At 49.0% G+C, this 23,310-nt stretch overlaps 1 protein-coding gene across 1 annotated transcript in view; it reads left to right on the top strand.

Moving 5' to 3' along the window:
* The window catches only part of LOC147113688 (catenin alpha-3-like), a 3,852,991-nt gene that overhangs the window by 750,646 nt on the left and 3,079,035 nt on the right, over positions 1–23,310 (top strand). Inside the window, exon 7 of the mRNA XM_085994990.1 lies at positions 14,283–14,486. Coding sequence (XP_085851116.1) covers positions 14,283–14,486 — 204 coding nt within the window. The remainder of the gene's footprint in view (positions 1–14,282; positions 14,487–23,310) is intronic.

The following is a 23,310-nucleotide window of genomic DNA, read 5'->3' as shown; positions in this document are numbered from 1 at the left end:
CCCTTCCATAGTGCAGCACTCCTTCAGTACTGCCCCTCCGACAGTACAGCACTCCCTCAGTACTGCCCCTCCGACAGTGCAGCGCTCCCTCAGTACTGCCCCTCCGACAGTACAGCACTCCCTCAGTACTGCCCCTCCGACAGTGCAGCGCTCCCTCAGTACTGCCCCTCCGACAGTACAGCACTCCCTCAGTACTGCCCGTCTGACAGTACAGCGCTCCCTCAGTACTGCCCCTCCGACAGTGCAGCACTCCCTCAGTACTGCCCCTCCGATAGTGCAGCACTCCCTCAGTACTGCCCCTTCCACAGTGCAGCACTCCCTCAGTACTGCCCCTTCCACAGTGCAGCGCTCCCTCAGTACTGCCCCTCTGATAGTGCAGCACTCCCTCAGTACTGCCCCTCCGATAGTGCAGCACTCCTTCAGTACTGCCCCTCCGATAGTGCAGCACTCCCTCAGTACTGCCCCTTCCATAGTGCAGCACTCCCTCAGTACTGCCCCTCCGACAGTACAGCACTCCCTCAGTACTGCCCCTCCGACAGTGCAGCGCTCCCTCAGTACTGCCCCTCCGACAGTACAGCACTCCCTCAGTACTGCCCCTCCGACAGTACAGCGCTCCCTCAGTACTGCCCCTCAGACAGTGCAGCGCTCCCTCAGGACTGCCCCTCAGACAGTGCAGCGCTCCCTCAGGACTGCCCTTCAGACAGTGCAGCGCTCCCTCAGTACTGCCCCCCCCGACAGTGCAGCGCTCCCTCAGTACTGCCCCTCCGACAGTACAGCACTCCCTCAGGACTGCCCCTCAGACAGTGCAGCACTCCCTCAGTACTACCCCTCCGACAGTGCAGCACTCCTTCAGTACTGCCCCTCCGACAGTGCAGCACTCCCTCAGTACTGACCCTCCGACAGTGCAGCGCTTCTTCAGTACTGCCCCTCCAATAGTGCAGCACTCCCTCAGTACTGCCCCTCCGATAGTGCAGCACTCCCTCAGTACTGCCCCTCCGATAGTGCAGCACTCCCTCAGTACTGCCCCTTACACAGTGCAGCACTCCCTCAGTACTGCCCCTCCGATAGTGCAGCACTCCCTCAGTACTGCCCCTCCGACAGTGCAGCACTCCCTCAGTACTGCCCCTCCGACAGTACAGCACTCCCTCAGAACTGCCCCTCCGACAGTACAGCGCTCCCTCAGTACTGCCCCTCCGACAGTGCAGTGCTCCCTCAGTACTGCCCCTCCGACAGTGCAGCACTCCCTCAGTACTGCCCCTCCGAAAGTGCAGCACTCCCTCAGTACTGCCCCTTCCACAGTGCAGCGCTCCCTCAGTACTGCCCCTCCGACAGGACAGCACTCCCTCAGTACTGCCCCTCCGACAGTGCAGCACTCCCTCAGTACTGTCCCTCCGATAGTGCAGCACTCCCTCAGTACTACCCCTTCCACAGTGCAGCGCTCCCTCAGTACTGCCCCTCTGATAGTGCAGCACTCCCTCAGTACTGCCCCTCCGATAGTGCAGCACTCCCTCAGTACTGCCCCTCCGATAGTGCAGCACTCCCTCAGTACTGCCCCTTCCATAGTGCAGCACTCCCTCAGTACTGCCCCTCCGACAGTACAGCACTCCCTCAGTACTGCCCCTCCGACAGTGCAGCGCTCCCTCAGTACTGCCCCTCCGACAGTACAGCACTCCCTCAGTACTGCCTGTCCGACAGTACAGCGCTCCCTCAGTACTGCCCCTCCGGCAGTGCAGCACTCCCTCAGTACTGCCCCTCCGATAGTGCAGCACTCCCTCAGTACTGCCCCTTCCACAGTGCAGCACTCCCTCAGTACTGCCCCTTCCACAGTGCAGCGCTCCCTCAGTACTGCCCCTCTGATAGTGCAGCACTCCCTCAGTACTGCCCCTCCGACAGTGCAGCACTCCCTCAGTACTGCCCCTCCGACAGTGCAGCACTCCCTCAGTACTGCCCGTCCGACAGTACAGCGCTCCCTCAGTACTGCCCCTCAGACAGTGCAGCGCTCCCTCAGTACTGCCCCCCCAACAGTACAGCACTCCCTCAGTACTGCCCCTCCGACAGTACAGCGCTCCCTCAGTACTGCCCCTCAGACAGTGCAGCGCTCCCTCAGCACTGCCCCCCCGACAGTACAGCACTCCCTCAGTACTGCCCCTCCGACAGTACAGCACTCCCTCAGTACTGCCCCTCCGACAGTGCAGCGCTCCCTCAGTACTGCCCCCCGACAGTACAGCGCTCCCTCAGTACTGCCCCTCAGACAGTGCAGCGCTCCCTCAGGACTGCCCCTCAGACAGTGCAGCGCTCCCTCAGTACTGCCCCCCCGACAGTGCAGCGCTCCCTCAGTACTGCCCCTCCGACAGTACAGCACTCCCTCAGGACTGCCCCTCAGACAGTGCAGCACTCCCTCAGTACTGCCCCTCAGACAGTGCAGCGCTCCCTCAGTACTGCCCCCCCGACAGTGCAGCGCTCCCTCAGTACTGCCCCTCCGACAGTACAGCGCTCCCTCAGTACTGCCCCTCAGACAGTGCAGCACTCCCTCAGGACTGCCCCTCAGACAGTGCAGCGCTCCCTCAGTACTGCCCCCCCGACAGTACAGCGCTCCCTCAGTACTGCCCCTCAGACAGTGCAGCGCTCCCTCAGGACTGCCCCTCAGACAGTACAGCGCTCCCTCAGTAATGCCCCTCAGACAGTGCAGCGCTCCCTCAGAACTGCCCCTCAGACAGTACAGCGCTCCCTCAGTACTGCCCCCCCCGACAGTGCAGCGCTCCCTCAGTACTGCCCCTCAGACAGTGCAGCGCTCCCTCAGGACTGCCCCTCAGACAGTGCAGCGCTCCCTCAGTACTGCCCCCCCGACAGTACAGCACTCCCTCAGTACTGCCCCTCCGACAGTACAGCACTCCCTCAGTACTGCCCCCCCGACAGTACAGCACTCCCTCAGTACTGCCCCTCCGACAGTACAGCGCTCCCTCAGTACTGCCCCTCAGACAGTGCAGCGCTCCCTCAGGACTGCCCCTCAGACAGTACAGCACTCCCTCAGTACTGCCCCTCCGACAGTACAGCGCTCCCTCAGTACTGCCCCTCAGACAGTGCAGCGCTCCCTCAGGACTGCCCCTCAGACAGTGCAGCACTCCCTCAGTACTGCACTGGAGTGTCAGCCTAGAATATGTGCTCAAGTCTCTGGAGTGGAACCCGATCCCACAACATTCTGAATCTGAGGCGAGAGTGCTACCCATTGAGCCATAGCTGACACTTTGCAAAGGCTGTATAAGGCAAAAGAGATGGCCAAGAACTAACGTACAGAAAACCCAATGTGGAAGCTTGAAACAGAGTCAGTGGGCAAGTGGTGGCATGGTCGGTGGGTGGAATGGATATGAGGAGGGTCGTCCTGTTTGGCAGTCAGGAAGGAGGCAGGAGCTGGGCTCAATGCTCTCCACAGTGTCTGCAGGACATGGGAAAGGCTGTGGGAATTGGTGGGACAGTTTTCAGACTCTGGAAAGGGAAGCCCGTCCTGCCTAATAGTGCCATGTAGCAGTGCTGCCCTCCCCACACCCCACCCTCCCCGCACCCCACACTCCCCGCACCCCACCCAGTTCCAGTTCGTCAGCTTCTCCACAAACCGTGGGGTGGAATTTAAAGGGATCCTCACCTGAGCTCACCTAAAATGCTGCAAAGATATGTGAAGAGAAAAAGATTGGTGAAGTCAAGCGTAGGTCCCTTACAGTCAGAATCAGGGGAATTTATAATGGGGAACAAAGAAATGGCTGACCAATTTAATACATATTTTGGTTCTGTCTTCACAAAGGAGGACACAAATAACCTCCCAGAGATGTCGGGGAACATAGGGTCTGATGAACGGGAGGAACTGAAAGAAATCAGTATTTGTCGGGAAATGGTGTTAGGGAAATTGATGGGATTGAAGGCCGATAAATCCCCAGGGCCTGATAATCTACATCCTAGGGTACTTAAGGAAGTGGCCCTAGAAATAGTAGATGCATTGCTGATCATCTTTCAACATTCGATGGAATCTGGAACAGTACCCATGGATTGGAGGATAGCTAATGTTACCCCACTATTCAAAAAAGGTGGTAGAGAGAAAACGGGGAATTACAGACCGGTAAGCCTGACATCGGTAATGGGGAAAATGCTAGAGTCCATTATAAAAGATGTAATAGCAGAGCACTTGGAAAACAGTGACAGGATAGGACAAAGTCAACATGGATTTACAAAAGGTAAATCGTGCTTGACTAATCTACTGGAATTTTTTACGGATGTAACTGGTAAAATAGATAAGGGAGAACCAGTGGATGTGGTGTATTTGGTCTTTCAGAAGGCTTTCGATAAGGTCCCGCATAAGAGATTAGCGTGTAAAGTTAAGGCACATGAGATTGGGGGCAAGGTATTGACTTGGATAGAGAACTGGTTGGCAGACAGAAAGCAAAGAGTTGGAATAAACGGGTCTTTTTCCGAGTGGCAGGCAGTGACTAGTGGGGTACCGCAGGGATCGGTCATTGGACCCCAGCTATTCACAATATATATTAATGATCTAGACAAGGGAACGAGATGTAATATCTGCAAATTTGCAGATGACACAAAGCTGGGTGAGCGTGTGTGCTGTGAGGAGGATGCCGAGAAACTCCAGGATGGTTTGGACAGGTTGGGTGATTGGGCAGAAGCATGGCAGATGCAATATAACGTGGATAAATGTGAGGTTATCCACTTTGGTGGCAAAAACAGGAAGGCAGATTATTATCTGAATGGCAATAGATTGGGAGAAGGAGAAGTGCAACAAGACCTGGGTGTCCTTGTGCACCAGTTGCATGCAGGTGCAGCAGGCGGTTAAGAAAGCAAATGGTATGTTGGCCTTTGTAGCGGGAGGGTTTGAGTACAGGAACAAGGATGTCTTGCTGCAGTTGTACAGGGCCTTGGTGAGACCACATCTTGAGTATTGTGTGCAGTTTTGGTCGCCTTATCTGAGGAAGGATGTTCTTGCCATGGAAGGAGTGCAGCGAAGATTCACCAGGCTGATACCTGGGATGGCAGGAATGACATATGAGGAGAGATTGGGTCGATTGGGCTTGTACTCGCTGGAGTTTAGAAGAATGAGAGGGGATCTCTTCGAAACTTATAAAATTCTAACAGGACTAGACAGACTAGATGCTGGAAGGATGTTCCCGATGGTCGGGGAGTCCAGAACCAGGGGTCACAGTCTAAGGATAAGGGGTAAGCCATTTAGGACAGAAATGAGGAGGAATTTCTTCACCCAGAGAGTGGTGAACCTGTGGAATTCTCTACCACAGAAGGCAGTAGAGGCCAATACATTAAATATATTCAAGAAGGAGTTGAATATATTTCTTAAGGCTAAAGGGATCAAGGGGTATGGGGAGAAAGCAGAGACCGGGTACTGAATTTGGATGATCAGCCATGATCGCATTGAATGGCAGAGCAGGCGCAAGGGGCTGAATGGCCTACTCCTGCTCCTATCTTCTATGTTTCTATGTTTCATGGGGGCCCTTCTAGGAATCCCACTCTGGTCAGAGGATGAGGAGGAATCAGAGCAGGACCAGGAAGAAGGCTAGACAGAGCAGCAGCTGAAGGGAGACCAAATAGAAGGGACGAGCTCGCAGGAATCCTTACCCTCCCAAGACTTTCTAGGCCCAGGGCAACATGCCTGCAGACTCTGGGGAGCAGTGCATTAGGGGGCTGTGCTTCTCCAGGGAGGTTGTCACAGAATTACGTCACCTCCTGCAGCAACCGGCAACCCACTCTCACAGCTTGTCACTGCAGCCCTGGCCTTCTTTACCTCTGGCTGCTGCCAGGCAGCCACAGGTGATACCAGTCAGCCAGCAGTCCATGTTGCATTAAGCAGGTGACTGATGCCATGTTTGATAGAGCAGACACTTTCATCATTTTCCCCATGGACAACCAGAAGCAGAAAGATAGGGCTCTGGGGTTTGCACTGATTGCAGTATAATGCCACCTTGTGGGCTCCTTCATATGACCTCACTGTCTTCATGAATCTCAAGGACTTCCTCTCAATTAATGTGCAACTGGTGTATTATCACCAGCATCCCATCCGGCAGGCCTGTGCCTGCTTTAATGGCAGCTGCCTTGATGCATTTATACTGCAGCAAACCTCATCCCTCCACCCTTTGTCCTACACAGCAAGTGAGAGGCTCGCTGCTTGTGGACAAGGGCTAACCCCTGCTCTTGACTCCTCTCAGGCACCCACGCTCAGTTGCCAAACTGTGCTACAGATCCATGGGTCAACTGGAGTGTTGAGTCTGTGTTTTCAAATGCAGTTATACTGAATAACAGAACACAGACTAAAGAAGTAAGTAAACAGGTCTTTAGTGATTGAGGGTCAGGGCTGAACTGGAAAAAGTAGTCCATCACCTTAAGGTATCCTCTTAAGGTAGTACAGGTTACATACACTACAATTCCTCCCCTTTTAGCTTAACAGTGTACACCCCAAATTAAACATTACATGGATAACATATATACAATTTACACACAAGAACTGTTCAAAGATTCAGTCTCTGAGGAGGCCTCCTGATCCGGGCCGGATAACGCCTTTCAGGGGTCTCTGGTTCTCGTTGCTGGGGTGACTCATCCACTTGATCTCCTATGATTTTAACATCATCATATACATTCGAGTCTGAGGTAGATGCTACAGGCTCAATAAGTTCTTCAACTGGTGTCTCTGCCGTAGACATGGGGTCGACCCTTGTTCTCGATTCCACAAGTTGGTCAGCATGACGTCGTATTACGTTCTCTCCAACGTCTACCGTGTACATCAAGGGTCCTTGTCGTGCACGAATTGTTCCAGGTTGCCATTTATCATCCCTATAGTCCCTGACCAACACTGGTTGTCCTATTTCAAAACTACGAGTGGCCTTGTTATTTACATGCTGGAATTGCTTGTTTTCGACTTCCCGTCGCACATTGGGTTTTAACAAATCCAACCGGGACCGCAACCTTCTGTTATAGAACATTATGGAAGGGCTTTGATTTGTCACTGCATGCGTGGCGTTTCGATATGCCATCAGGAAATTGTCCACCTTGTGTTGTAGTGGAATATGGTCTTCACTCATGGCCTTTATCGCCTTTTTGAACGTTTGTACAAATCTCTCGGCCAACCCATTTGTAGCCGGATGATATGGGGCAGATGTATAGTGTTTCACCCCATTCTTTTTCATGAATTTGTGGAATTCTTCTGACACGAACTGTGGTCCGTTGTCTGAACATATTTGCTCCGGCAACCCATTCCTTGCAAATATGGTTCTTAGAACTGCGATCGTCTTCTCAGAGGTAGTGGTCGACATCTTAATCACTTCTGGCCATTTAGAATGTGCGTCTACTGCTATCAAAAACATGGAATCCTGCAAAGTCGATATGCACACGTTGCCATGGGGCTGAAGGCCATTCCCACGGATGCAGTGGTGCAATTGGAGGTGCATTTTGAACTTTTTGGCACCCTGAGCAGCTTTTAGTCAGATCCTCTATTTGTTTGTCGATACCTGGCCACCACACATAAGCCCTAGCAAGGCTTTTCATCTTGACTCCCCCCAGATGACCTTCGTGCAATTCTTTCAGAACTCTCTCCCTTAATTTAGGAGGAATAATCACCCTTGTTCCATACATCAATGTTCCTTGACATACGGACAGCTGTTCTCGTCTGGCTGAGAATGCTGGTAACAATGGTTCGCCATGTGCTGGCCATCCCTTCACTGTCAAGTCGTAGACCCGAGACAGTGTCGGGTCATTTCGGGTCTCTCTCTCAATACCCGCATTGGTGACTGGTAAGCATTCGATGATGGTCGAGTGAAATATCTCGACGGGGTCAACTGCCGGTGCCTCTTCCGCTGTAGGTAGTGGCAGTCGCGACAGCCCATCAGCATTACCATGTTGCTTTGTACCTTTGAATTCAATATCATATTGATGTGCCCCTAGGAAAAGGGACCATCTCTGAAGCCTCTGCGCCGTCATTACCGGAACACCCTTCTTAGGGTTGAAAATGGAAACCAACGGCTGGTGATCTGTCAGCAGCGTAAACTTTTGGCCTTGCAGGTAATGGTTAAATTTCTTAACTCCCCACACGAGGCTGAGAGCCTCCCTATCTATCTGAGCATAGTTGCGCTCAGCGGAGGTCAATGATCTGGATGCGAAAGCGACTGGCCTTTCCAAGCCATCTGGAAACTTATGTGAGAGCACTGCCCCGATACCATATGGAGAAGCATCACAAGCTAAGCGAATAGGCAGCGTTGGGTTAAAGTGAGCCAACACTTCCTTAGAGGTGATCAGTGCCTTGCTCTTTTGAAAAGCCCGCTTACAATCATCGCTCCACTTCCATGGTATTCCCATTTGCAAAAGAGTGTTTAGCGGGTGTAACACCGTGGATAAATTTGGAAGAAACTTGTGGTAATAGTTAACCAACCCGAGGAACGACCTCAACTGGGATACATTTTCCGGTGCAGGAGCTTTTACAACAGCTTCGATCTTGTCAGGTGACTTATGGAGCCCCTCCCGGTCAATGACGTGGCCGCAGTACGAGATTCGCTTTTGAAAGAACTCGCATTTCTGGTGATTAACTCTGAGCCCATATTCTTTCAATCTGATGAGCACCTGCTCCAAATTCGTGAGGTGATCCTTATCGTTATCTCCTGTAATCAGGATGTCATCCAGGTAGCATTGTGTGCCTGGGATTCCCTGCAATACCTGCTCCATGGCCCTTTGCCAAATCGCCAGATCCGATGCCACTCCAAAAACCAGTCTATTATACCGATATAAGCCCTTATGTGTGTTGATCGTGAGATACTGACGTGACGCTTCATCAACTTCCATCTGTAGGTACGCCTGCGCCAGGTCTATCTTAGTGAAGTGTTTCCCGCCAGACAGCGAAGCGAAGATATCTTCAATCCGCGGAAGCGGATATTGCACCGTGTGAAGAACCGGATTAACAGTGATCTTGAAGTCGCCACAGATGCGAACCTTCCCAGGTTCCCCCGGCTTGTTGCTCAACGAACGCTTCATGACAGGAACAATGGGTGTAGCCCATTCGCTCCAGTCCACCTTGGACAGTACCCCTGAACGTTCTAGCCCTTCCAGCTCTGCTTCCACAGCAGGTCGTATCGCATAAGGCACCGGTCTGGCTTTGAAAAATTTTGGGTTTGCATGTTCTTCAACCTTGATGGTTGCCGTAATTCCTTTCTGTGTTCCAAGTCCCTGTTGGAACACCTCCTTAGCATCGTCTAAGATTTTGGACAGTCGTTTAGGTTTGACGTCGTCCTCCTTACAGGCAGCTACAGTCAGTGCTTGTATGGAATGCCAGTCCACATTTATTCTCCAGATCAATTCCCGTCCCAGTAGTGGCGGACCTCCATCAGGTAACACATACAAGTCCATTTTCTGACTTTCTTTACCATTGTAGACCACATTTACTTTTATCTTTCCTTTGGGGTATACTATTTGCCCCGTGTATGTTTTCAATACAATCTCCGTACCCCTCAGGGGAATGTGCGAGAATAACCTTTTGTAATCTTACTTATTCATGACCGTTAATGCTGACCCAGTGTCCAATTCCATCTTCACTTGGACTCCTGCTATCCGAAGCATGTCCCAGATAGTTTGGTGGTCTGCTGTGTTACCCACATTATGTATTTTCAGACAACCCAGTTGCTTACTGCTGGAGTCTGAATCCGTCTTCTGTTCATCCGAACTGTTCTCTGTCACCTTGCGTACTTTTTTGTACTTCTCCTGCGGTGACTTTTTGCTGCTGGTCTTCTTTCCTGACCGGCATACTCTCGCTATGTGACCAAGTTTGCCACATTGCCTGCATTCTTTATCTTTGAACCAGCACTGGTTCTGGTCATGCGTTGTCCTTCCACAACGATAGCACTTTACTGTGCCCAATGCCATTTCATTGGTGCTGAATTCCAATGGCCTTTGCTGTATCTCTGCAGCGCCCCGTGCTGCTGCCTTGTGGGATGCTGCAATGCTGAAAGCTTTGTCCAGCGTAAGGTCCTTTTCCTCTAGCAGTCGCTTCTGGGTTCCTTCCCTTAGGAGCCCACACACAAACTTATCTCTCAGTGCGTCTGCTAGTCCTGTTCCGAACTGGCAGTACTTTGATAACTTGCGCAGTTCTGTTAGGAATTCAGCGTTGCTTTCTTCTTTAAGTTGAAGTCTTTTGTAGAATTTAAATCGTTCCGCTATCAGCAGCGGCGTGGGGTTTAAATGCTCCTGCAGGATAGTAACAATATCCGCGAAACTCTTCCCTACCGGTTTGTCTGGTGTTACAAGGTTCCTTAATAACCCGTACATCACCCATCGAGTTTAATAGGGTTAGTGGTTTCTTATCATCCGGTACCTCATTCGTTGTACAGTAAACTTCGATGCATTCCACATAAGTGGCCCAATCTTCCACATCGTTATCAAAAGCAGTGATGTTACCCGTTTTTGTCATCCTTGCTGAGTTTCTCCTTTCCCTTCGGATATTATTATTATTATTTATTTATTTATTTATTTTTAATTTAAGATGGCGGCTTTTCCCGCGCTTGTCTTCTTCCCCCGCCGACTCAAAATGGCGATTCCCGCGCTGTTGCCGTCCACGCCTCCCAGCAGTCCTTTATTTTCCCCTGCGCTGCTGCTCTTGTTCCCCGCCGCTCCCGCGGTCCTTGTGGCCATAAATGCTTTTCTGGCTGCTGCGCGTCTCTGCCCCGATTGCAGTCCGGCCCCTGACACTGGCTGCGGTCGTGTTCTCCGCCCTTTTTGTCGTTTTCCCTCCCCTTCTCCCACTGACAACTCGGCCGACTTCCCCCCCGTGCCGCTCGATCGGGCTTACCCGCCGCTGTCGTGGAAGGGATGCTCACTGATGTTTGACTTCGTGGCCAGAAACCAACCCGGGTTCCCGATGGCCTCCCGTGCGATGCAGTGCTCAGCAGGATGTTGAGGCCGAATGCCCTTGTTCGACGCCCGTTTCTGAGGACGAAGCTTCCTTTGATGCAAAACTGCCGCTAGGTAAGATCAGACTCGTCGCCACTGTTGAGTCTGTGTTTTCAAATGCAGTTATACTGAATAACAGGACACAGACTACAGAAGTAAGTAAACAGGTCTTTAGTGATTGAGGGTCAGGGCTGAACTGGGATACACTTTGCTCCGCAGGGTTTATATACCGGTGTGGTCACCACCGGTACTACAATGTACAGGAGCCATCAAAAAAGTAGTCCATCACCTTAAGGTATCCTCTTAAGGTAGTACAGGTTACATACACTACATGGAGCCCTCACTGAGCAGACTGATGAAATCCTCAAGCAACAACTCCACTGACAGGACAGCTCTTGGGCATCCTGCAAGACAGCTCACAAAGAATGTCTCCTATCATGAGAACATAAAAAGTAGGAGCAGAAGTAGGTCATTTGGCCCCTCGAGCCTGCTCCGCCATTTAATGAGATTATGGCTGATCCGATCTTGGCCTCAACTCCACTTTCACGCCTGCTCCCCATAACCCTTGACTCCCCTGTTGCTCAAAAATCTGTCTATTTCAGCCTTGAATATATTCAATGACTCCACCTCCACAGCGCTCTGGGGTAGAGAATTGCAAAGATTAAGATCATAGTGGTTTGCAGTATTCTGCATAACTGTGCTCTACAATGGGGCCAACACGGAGTCACCATTGGAGGAGGAACTTCAACATGATGAGGGAGCGGATACTGAGGAAATACCGGACCGTGAGGAAGTGGCAGGAGTCCAACACTCGCCTGCAGCCAGAGCTGTTGGGCAGCCGTTCATTGAAGATCACTTCAGCTGAATGATCCCTGTTACCCTGCGCTAACAATCATATTCAATATCTCTCCCAGTCCTTCCGCCATCAAGTAAACTGCATCTGGCCAAAGCCCAGCATCGATATTCAGGTCAACATAATTGCAAAGTCACCAGCTACTACAGCAACCCTCTCTGCACACAAAGATTTCAAACGGCATTATGATTAATTAACTTACACAAATACCTACACACTAACTATCATCTTGGTGTGAGCCCCGAGTTCCTGTTTTAAGTATTCTTTTACCAAACCTGGTGCTTATAGGAGGTGTTTCCTCAATCGCTGCAAGGACAGAGTCATCTGTAGCACCTTGAAAAGGGGCACAGGGACAAGGGTTGGCTGATAATGGCAAAGGGTAAGCTGTGGCAGATGAGTGGCAGGGCAACACAGTCCCAGGTTGTTGAGTGTGTAAGTGAGAGGGTTTCATTGACAGTGGGTTAGAGTGTGCCCTGTTGAAGGATTTTGAAGATGCGTGAGACAGCTTGGCATAGTGTGCATGATGAGAGGAAGAAGCAGCAAGTGTGGCCGAGAGGAGGACACGGTTGTGAGGGTGATAGCAGGTGTTGTGTGTGCCAACAGAAGGAGATTCTGCTTTTTTCTGCTTCCGCCCGAAGTGGGAGAAACTTAAGAACAGGAGGAAGACATTCAGCCCCTCGAGCCTGTTCCACCATTCAGTGAGATCATGGCTGAGCTGTATCTTAACTTCATCCACCGCCTTTATTCCACATCCCGTTATATCCTTGGCTAGCAAAAATCCATTGGTCTCGGATTTAAAATTATTAATTGAGCTAGCATCTGCTGCTTTTTGTGGGAGGTGGTTCCACACTTCTGCCACCCTTTGATGAAGAAGTGCTTCCTGATTTCTCTCCTGAATGGCCTGGCACTGATTTTAAGGTTATGTTCCCTTGTCCTAGACTCCCCCACCAGCGGAAATGTTTCTCTCTCTCTACCCTATCAATTCCTTTCAAAATCCTAAAAACCTCAATCAAATCACCCCTTAACCTTCCATATTTCCAAGAATACAAGCCTAGTTTATGTAATCTCTCCTCATAATCTAACCCTTGGAGCCCTGGTAACATTCTGGTGAATCTGCGCTGCATTTCCTCCAAGGCCAATATATCCTTTCTAAAAGAGAGGGAAGAATTGATTGTGCTGGGGCTAAAATAGAGTGGTGCAGGGCTGTGCAGAGAGTAAGAGAGACATGAAGGGGAGTCTTACCTTGGCAGCCCTGGTGAGATCATTAAATTTCTTCCTGAAGTGCAGTGAGGTCCTTGGAACATTGTTGCTGGCATTGATCTGCTCAGCCACCTCTCCCCATTGCTGCTGGCTAATTTGACGGGGCAGTTTTCACCCACTGCAGGGAAAGAGGACCTCCTTCCTGTTCCTCACTTGCTCCACAAGGACCTCCGTGGCTGCATTGGAGAAACTGGGGGCCTTGTACGACATCATGGCCACCTTCAATAGCTCCGCTTTAAGTAGCAGCTGCTCTACTGGGGTGCCCACCCTCCTGACTAGCGAGTGGCGTGATTAGCGCTGGCAGATTGACGATTGCATTCAAATGAGGCCCAAGCACAAAACTTGATTGGGCCTCCTGCCCTTTGCCTGACCGGTGTACACTTTTTATGAAAATCAACCGTTATATTTACCTGACATTCTTGTAGGACGGTTACATCTAAAGTTACGTGCTTTGTGTGTGATGCTCGGTTTGATTTCATTTTATGGGGAAAATCTATTTTTTTCAGGCAAAAGTTATGTTTTAAAAACATTTTTATACAAGGAGACGGCACCATCACTACAAATCACACTGGGGTGATCTATCAATTGGTTGATCTTTGGCGATACAGCTAAGGTTTCCCCAATGAATGGGAACATGGGAACAGAGTTTACAACGTTGTGGCTGGGATTTTCCACTTCTGACTAATATTAGAGTGTCAGCCATGACTCAGTTGGTAGCACACTCGCCTCTGAGTCACAAGGTTGTGGGTTCAAGTCCCACTCCAGGGACTTGAGCACATAATCTAGGCTGACACTCCAGTGCAGGACCGAGGGTGTGCTGCTCTGTCAGAGGTGCCATCTTTTGGATGAGACGTGAAACCGAGGCCCCGTCTGGCCTCTCAGGTGGATGTAAAAGATCCCATGGCACTATTTCAAAGACGAGCAGGGGAGTTCGCACCAGTGTCCTGGCCAATATTTATTCCTCAACCAACATCACTAAAACAGATTATCTGGTTATTTATCTCATTGCTGTTTATGGGAGCTTGCTGTGCGTAAATTGGCTGCCGCGTTTCCTACATTACAATAGTGACTACATTTCAAAAGTACTTCATTGGCTGTAAAGGGCTTTGGGACGTCCTGAGATTGTGAAAGGCGCTGTAGAAATGCAAGTTCTTCCTTTCTAATGATAGATATTACTGAATATAATTGGTTATGCTAATGGTGATGGCATTTAATAGAGTTCTCTTCTCTTTTTCAGAGTGCGATAGTAATCGACCCCCTTGCAATCCGTGAAGACAAACTGAGGCCTATGCTTGAAAAGAGGCTGGAAGGTATTGTCAGTGAGGCTGCTCTGATGGCGGACTCCTCCTGCACACGCGACCTGCATCGTGAGCACATAATAACCGAGTGCAATGCAGTGCGTCAAGCACTTCAGGATCTGCTGTCCAAATATATGAGTAACGTGAGTCATTACTTCCTCTTCCTTATTTAAAATAGATTACCCACCTAGGAGTGTCATTACTTTTTATTAACGAAAATGTGCAGAAATACTTTGAGAATATGAAAATCTGAGCTGTTGAATGAAGCTACTATTTAAAAAAATATTTGAACTAAACTTGAGAATGATCGAATACGCCTTACAGTGATTAGACAGTTTAACCAAAAGCGGTAGTATATATTCCCCACCGTAGTCTGTGGGGCTAACAAAATATTCGTTTATGACATAAACGTATCACACTGTGCTGAATTTCAGTTATGTCTTCTTAGAGGGGGAGGGGGACCAGAGCCTCATGTCCGGGGTCTCCGAGCTCTCATCTCCATGGCTGCAAAGGTGTAGACCTCAAGAGACTTTCCAACCCTGCACTTTCTGGCTATTAAATGTAAAATGAGTGTGTGGAATATCAAGGACTGGGGAACGCAGATGTGGAAAATCCCAGCCATGAAGTTTGAACCCCTGTTCCCAACGATTTACCCCCGCCTCAGAATGTCTCAGTGTTCTGATTTGGTATTTATCCGCCAAACAGCGCTCGGAACAGCCTTTTCCGAACCCCCATCTCACAAAGTTCACACAGATCAAACCAACAAATAAAAATCGTAAGTGTAAACATTGCTAAGTCGCCTGGGCTTTGAGGACCAGATTGCCAGAAGCTGGGGCCGGGGGGGAGGTAGGAGGGGAGGGGCGTACGTGTAGCCCCCAAGGTACAATCCCTACCCTGATGTGAAAGAAGATCAGAACCGTGTTGTTAGCAAATCCCTGTGAATGGTTAGGAGTGCGTCAAATCCCAGGTCTCACTGAAATGTGCAAGTGTTCCTGCGGGATGCTAAATGTGTGAACCTCTCGTATATAGTCGTTGATTAAATTTGTAACAGCGCCGTCAGTGAAAAGTTACCTTTCTAACTGTTAAACACTTAACCCAGTTGCCATTAATAGGAATAATTGGCGCCACAGTCCCTGGCATCCTGGAGAGAAGGCAGATGGCATCATTACTGCAGCTGTGGAGATTGGATACAAGCTGTAGTGAGCATCACCACATTGCAGGAGATAGCGGATGATATCATGAAAATGATTAAGCTTATTTACCCAACTTGGCACTTCTGGCTCATTTATCATCTGTTGTAATGAGAACTAGGGCTAAGTGGAATGTGCTTTTAATACTTTAAGGTCTACAGTAGAAAGATTATTTGGACTTAGGGTCGCTAACCTGCCAGGATTATCTTGGCGTCTTCAGGAATTGAAGATTAATCTCTGGGACGCTGCCGCGAACAAACCCGGGGGAAAATCATAGCGGCATTAAAAGATGGTGTTTTTTTTAAATGTTGTCTATTACATATAAAAGATATGGGGCAAAGGCTGTTTGACTGACTGTCAAGAATGATCCAATCAGGTAATGAAGATTTCCAATCTGCTTAGAGTTCTTATTCACTAGGCTGAGCTGAGCGCTGTTGACTCGTTGATGGATAAATCACCGAGATCGGTTTGTACCAGCAACTCACAATAGATGTAAATGAATGGGGACATGGAATTGAAGTTCATACCCTCCAGGGCACTGATAGAGCCCATATAGACTGAAGGCTTGGAGAACCCTGGGCTAAGTAATGAAGAGATTCGAATTTGAAAGTGGAATGGTGACTGGTATTACTTTCCTGCTATGGAATCGGAGGTGACGGTGCAAAGATTTTACTTTATCACACAACCATTATTGTTCTCTCATTCAAATATCTAGTTAAAGTCGATCAACAATGAAATAACTTGTGTTTAACAGGATATTATTTTGCAACGGTGATTTGAAAATTCGAGTTCACCTTGTCATACGTCTGCTATAGTAAACCATTCTGAATCTCTCACCATAACATTAGAGTGCCACTGTGTTTTTACAGCCATTAAACGGAGCATGCGATGGGCAATTGCTAAACAATGTATAGATGCACGCTCCACATGTACATCCTAGGGGTTATGTACTCCGGTCTTAGTGCGAATCGTAATATTATGCTAAGGCCTATGAAACAGTCAGAGCTGAGGTTAAGGGACTATGAGCCATCTTTGGAAAGGAATAGTTCATCATTTCTTTGTGAATGTTCTTTTTGTGTTTTAGTCATGTGGATTGAAATCCTTGTACAGTCTGAAATGAATGAGGGGGGTCTGTCATTCATTTTTAAACATGCACCTTGTCAAGAAGAAAGCAAGATTCAAATGCTGGGCTGGATCTTGCTGGAGCGGGGCATTTCGCGGCAGGCCCCATTAGCTAGACTTTTTCCTGCAGCCTTCAGCTCAAAATTTGATTGCGCCATGAGTTGCTGGGAGTGCGAGCTGATACCGACGCGACGAGGGCAGCAGGGCATCTGGGACCTCAGTGACCGATCAGGCCAACAGTCTATCTCCTTAACCTAGGAGATTTAAGGATTGAGAAAGAAATAAAGGAATGACAGAGAAGGAAATAGGGTGAATTAGAGTCAAATCAGGTTCAGAAAGAGAAATAAAGAAAGGGAAAGAAAGATTGGATTAAGAGAGAGAAAAAAATCTCCAATAACAATTTACTACATGCAGGAATGAGATTGAAATCTTTAAATTGTTCCCATTCTGGGCCAGAGAGGTTGATTGGCATTGCATTAACAACTAGCACATAGTTAAAAAGGTATTTATGCACTTTATTACCAGACTTAACTTTCCGTGGCGAGATTACTGGGCAATTAATGTGCAAATCCAGCAAGTTCTTAAAAATAACGGGGAGGCCTCGGGTAAGATGCTGATTGTGTGAAGCAAATGGTGGAGCGGCGTAAATCGACTCGCAGGTTCTGGACATTCACAACTCACGGGGTATCTCTTCATCCCCTGGACTTGCTGGATGATTTACACATTAACCGCCATTATTTTTCCAGGAGATCGGGCCCGATATGATCCAAGCAAAAACATACAGAAATATCCTGAAGTTGATCATTTTCCTTTTAAAGTTTGCATTCACCCTTAAGCTCCCACATTGTCTCTTTTTGAAATGATTTCCTGCTGCAGCAACATTATCCCATTTTAACTCCGAGCTCTCAGACCCCTCATACTTACTTGGACTGCAGTTACTGGCTGGCCGTTCCCCTTGTTACTCAAATGTCAGGTGACAGAGAGACACCTGACTACTTTGAGCAGAACATGGATCGGCAATGTCTCGTGAAAGTATCATTTGAGATGTGGGATTGCACTTCAGGGGTCAGGAGCTGTTACATACCATATTGTGACTCCCTTAGCAGAATGTCTCCATGGTGCCCTCTTGATTTTACGTCATTGTCTATTAATGGCGTGGATATGGCCTTATCATTTAAGAGAAATGAAACCAATCATTGATTACACGCGCATTCTGATGAAACGGTGCAGAATAAACCCCTTGTAAATCGAGCTTATGTTTGGAGAAGTTTGCCTCCAAGATAAAGATGAGGCAGTGGCACTGGCGAGCAATGAATCTTTCGGGTGAGCGGTGCTGCTGAAACAGATGCTTCCTTGACCTTGGTCTAACACAGTTCCTGTCTTTTATCAAGTACACCTTTATTGGTCCTGTCTGCATTGCCAGCTTGCTGATCTGATGTAGCAGATTTATTTGATTGACCCGTGACCCCTCTACTTCACCAGTTTGTGTGCGGACTAAATAAATCCTCACCATTTACCTCGAAGTAAGGCAACAGTTAAAGAAAGAGTAATTCATGAAATGGAAAACAGATGTGTGGCTGTGAAGTTCGGGCCTTGCAGTTGCACGGGCCCCCGATCCAGTGACAGGACCCCTACACTGAGTGTGGGACACACCGCCGCAGTCTGCAGACACAGCCCTGGCTGGGCCTTTCGTCAACCACCCTTCTTCAGCTCTTCCTCATTGCTCTGCCCCCTGGGGCTGGGTACCTCCCCCTTCCACCTTCCCGCCCCCTGAATCTGCTACTGTTCGCGAATCGGCTCCTGGGAATCAAACCTAGGGCCTCCTGCTCTATGATGGCTCAGTGCCACAGCATGGGCTGCATGTACGCATTTTGTTTCTGCTTTGAATAATATATACGCCAAATCTCACAGATCAAAGCTTTGTTGTTATGGATTGTGACACTGATGTTGAATTTACCGGAGTATTGAAGGAGCGACTATATCTAACACTGAAGGAAAGTAAAGTTAAATCCATTGTTGTAACACAGGGCAGAGATTCGAGCAATGTGTGTACTGCCACACTGAGTCTGTATCAATTCTTTCAGCTCCAGAACGAAAAATAGAATCGAATTAGTTTATTCAGAAAATCGCTAATCGATTCCTTCATTTCCGTCTAGCGTTTTGTCAGCTATTTTTGTATTACCTGTTCCAAACTCGCCTTTTCACGATCATGTGTGTGTAGATCTTACACCAGGTTAAGTCGGTCGTATTTAGTATCGTTGTCTAGTAAAATGTAGGGGCTCCAAACCCAACCTTTACACGGGGTCCCCGCAGAGCAAACACCCCTCTGCACAGCTGGAGATAGAATATTCATTGATTGACTCAACATCCAGAAGATGTTTCATTCTACGAGGCTGCTGAAAATAGATGCTGAGGTTTCTACTATCTGTGGAGAGCAATATGCCTCCTCTATATAAGTTAAACACTCAAATTTTACCAAGTCTCAATAGTAAAATCCATCTGCACAGCTTCGTAGCTTTTTGGCAATAAGAATGTGTGCTTACAACCCTAGATTTATTCTCTTTATGAATATTGTGTATCATCTCTAACTTTAAATTCTTCTTTGGAGGGATTGGGTAGAACCATAAGCACAGAAGAGGACTGGCTTTATTGATGTTCTTGTGGTGACGGACATAAATAATGTAAAGCACATTAATGATCTTAACGAGGGGTGCACAAATTAAGATTAGAGAATCTACAAGGAACAGGCTTGAAATCTCCGTGAATTAGTTCAGAATGCAAAAAGAACTCGTTGAAGATTATTGTAGTAATTTGTACCCGAAATAAAAATATAACCGTTTTAAAAAATGTGTTTATTGAGAGGATTGTGGATGTGAAGAGATCATCAAAGGTCCTACATATTGCTCTGATTCTGCTTTGTATGACTTGAGGATACTTTAGTGTCTGACAGTATCTGTGTAATTTGAAAGCTATAGCTGAAATTCAGAACTCAAGGATTAATGCAGAGGCATTAGCATCCCAGCTTGTCAAGATTAAAGCATCACTTCAGGCAATCCGACCCATCAATCATTCTTTCCAAAGTTGAGGTTCCCATTAAACTGTACAAATACACTTCACCAAGTACTCTGAAAGGGCCTTCCTTTCAGCATTACATTGAAAATGAACACTTAGCACATTATTGTTAATATATTCCCAAACCCACGACCTCTACCACCTAGAAGGACAAGGGCAGCAGGTGCATGGGAACACCGCCACCTCCAAGTTGCCCTCCAAGTCACACACCATCCTGACTTGGAAGTATATTGCTGATCCTTCATTGTCGCTGTGTCAAAATCCCGGAACTCCTTACCTAACTGCACCATGGGAGTAACTTCACGACATGTTACGGTTCAAGAAGAAGGCCTACCACCACATTCTCAGGGGCAACTGGGGCTGGGCAATAAATGATGGCCTTGCTACTGACGCTCACATCCCAAGAATTAATAAAATATATATTTGGGGTAGGAATTTGTTTGTGTGGTTATGCCGGCGACAGCTGGGCACGGGGAACGAGCCTTCCATTGGTACAGGTAGTGTAAGGCCCATGCTCTCGTACGCTTTGGTGAAGGTGTTGACGATGGTTTGGAGTTCGACCTCCGAGTGAGCGCAGATGCAAGCGCCATCTGCATACTGTAATTCAACGACAGAGGATGGGACGACCTTAGATCTGGACTGGAGATGACGGAGGTTGAACAGTTTCCCGTTTGTTCTGTAAATTAGCTCCACTCCAGTGGGGAGCTTACTGAGGGTGGGATGGAGCATTGCAGCAAGGAAGATCGAGAAGAGCATTGGTGCAATGACACAGCCTTGCTTGACCCCGGTTCGTACGTGAATTGGGCCTGTGGTGGAACCGTTGGTCAGGATCACGGCTTGCATGTTGTCGTGAAGCAGGCGGAGGATAGTGTTAAACTTTTGAGGGCAGCCGAATTTGAGGAAGACACTCCATAATCCCTCACGGTTGACAGTGTCGAAGGCCTTTGTGAGATCGAAGAGGGCCATGTACAGCGGTTGGTGCTGTCCCCTGCATTTCTCTTGTAATTGTAACTGAAGCGTACAAGAGCATGGGCCTTACACTAAACATCCGTAAGACAAAGGTCCTCTACCAACCTTCCCCCGCCACACAGTACTGCCCCCCGATTATCAAAATCCATGACAAGGCCTTGGACAACGTGGACCACTTTCCATACCTCGGGAGCTTACTGTCAACAAGGGTGGACGTCAACGACGAAGTTCAACACCGCCTTCAGTGTGCCAGTGCAGCCTTCGGTCGCCTGAGGAAGAGAGTGTTTGAAGACCAGTGCCTAGAAATTCAGTGGGCTGCGTCACTCATTAGCGCCCAAAGAGGGCACTTAGTGGGTTTAACGCCACTGGCCATGCCTCCCGCTAAATTTGGCGGGACGCTAATGGCGGCGCTAGCCGTTAGCGCTGCGCCGCTACCGATGATGTCATCGGTGTGCGCAGTGCCCCGCTACCGCCCCGATCACGAAATTTGGTAGCATCCCCTGCCAGCACCTCTCCGCGCCGCCGTCCCCGGCCTACTGAGCCCCCCCCCCTCCCCCGCATTGTGCCCGCTGTGTCCTAAGAGTCCGGCATTTCTCCTCAGTGCCGGGCACTTTTGCCGGCACTCGCGATCACCGATCGTGCTGCAGCAGGCCCCTCCCCTTTAAGAAGGGAAGGAAGGCCTGCAGTACTGCAACGCGCCGTGCCACAGCGTGTGGCGCTGCGGCACGTTGCACTGCAATTTTCAGTTGCAGCGCCCCAAGAGGGATATGGGGCGCCTCGAGTAGCGCTGTGCTTCCGTCTGGGGTGCTGAAACTGAATTTCTGGCGGGCGTTCACGAATCCTTCCGGGGCGGTACTTCCGGCGCCCTGGCGAGACTGGCGCCCCATTAAATTTCTAGGCCCAGGACCTCAAACCCGGCACTAAGCTCATGGTCTACAGAGCAGCAGTGATACCCGCCCTGCTGTATGCCTCAGAGACATGGACCATGTATAGCAAGCACCTCAAAGCACTGGCGAGATACCACCAATGCTGCCTCCGCCAGATCCTGCAAATCCATTGGCAGGATAGGCGCACCAACATCAGTGTTCTTACTCAGGCCAACTTCCCCAGCATCGAAGCTTTGACCACACTCGGTCAGCTCCCTTGGACGGGTCACATTGTCCGCATGCCCGATGCGAGCTCCGACACGGCAAGAGAGCTCCCGGTGGGCAGAGGAAACACTTCAAGGACACCCTCAAAGCCTCCTTGAAAAAGTGTAACATCCCCACCGACACCTGGGAATCCCTGGCCCAAGACCGCACAAAGTGGAGGAGAAGCATCCGGGAAGGCGCTGAACACCTCGAGTCTCTTCGCGGAAGCAAGTGGAAGCCAACCGCAGGCAATGCAAGGAGTGCACGTCAACCCAAGCACCCCACCCACCCGCCCCTTCAACCACCGTCTGCCCCACCTGTGACAGAGACTGTAGGTTCCGCATTGGACTCATAAGTCACCTGCAAACTCATTTTATAATGTGGAAGCAAGTCATCCTCAGTTCCGAGGTACTGCCTAAGAAGAAGAAGAGAAGAAGAAGGTACAGGTAACCCCAAGGCCCGATCATTTAATATTCCGCCAAGTTGCGGATGCCTACCGAGATGAATGTTGGGCGATGTTAGCAGTTGTAGGAATTAAACAAGCGGGGTTGGGGTTATGGTTATTGTCTCTGGCCAGTCAGAAGCCTCTGAGCTGCTCCAGGGACCCCCGTGTGGTTTCGAAGTGCTCCCCTATTCCTGGTTCTGACCGCCAGACTTATTCGGTAGCGATGTAGACAGAAAACGTGACTCGTGGTTTGGGTGCAAAACAGACCAGCATTTATTGAAACAAAAAGAAAGAAACAACTTAAAATAATCGATACAGCACACCTGTGCCTGGTACAGCACTTTTGCTTAACGCAGTACACTTAGTGTCCACTAGAGCGCTCTTTGCTCAGTGCAACACTCCTTTATTTAAATACAGCACTTTTAAATACAGCTACTTAGTGTCCACTGAAGCACCTCTCTGCTTAGTGCAACACCCTTTTAATAGCACTTTCAATACAGAAACACCTTGCTCACTACAGCACCTTCGCTTAGTGGCTTTTACTTAAAAAAACAGCACTTTAAAATACAGCTACTTAGTGTCCACTGAAGCACCTTTCTGCTTAGTGCAACACCCTTTTAATAGCACTTTTAATATAGAGGACACAACGAGGGAAAATCGACTAAAATCACAGTTCTAACAAAATTCCCACTTAATTCCCGCCCCTATACCTATTCTAAGTTGCCTTGTAATGGGCCAGAAAAATATATGCTCACCAATGAAAACCGCCTGCTCCGTGCCCTGCAATCTTTGATCTTCACTGCCCCGAAGTAAAAACACCCCAGTATTTTGAAAGTAAACAGCTGGTGTTCCACTCCTTTAGGCAGGCTCCCACATTGTAGAGGGCACGGAGGCGAGGCCACAGAGAGAGGCTTCTGAGAAGCTATCTTTTATACCCCATTTGGGGCCGAAACCTTCCCGCCCAAATCCGCCTGTATCTGGGCTAAACAAAAGGGATCCAAACTGTCTCCATTGTCTATAATGGGTTTGGATGAATTAC

This window comes from Somniosus microcephalus, chromosome 8 (genome assembly GCF_052327205.1).
Source record: "Somniosus microcephalus isolate GS21.2 chromosome 8, FLI_Smic_1.0, whole genome shotgun sequence".
Lineage (NCBI taxonomy): Eukaryota > Metazoa > Chordata > Chondrichthyes > Squaliformes > Somniosidae > Somniosus > Somniosus microcephalus.
Note: the sequence above shows the minus strand (reverse complement) of the source record. Positions and strands in the feature narration are given on the sequence as shown.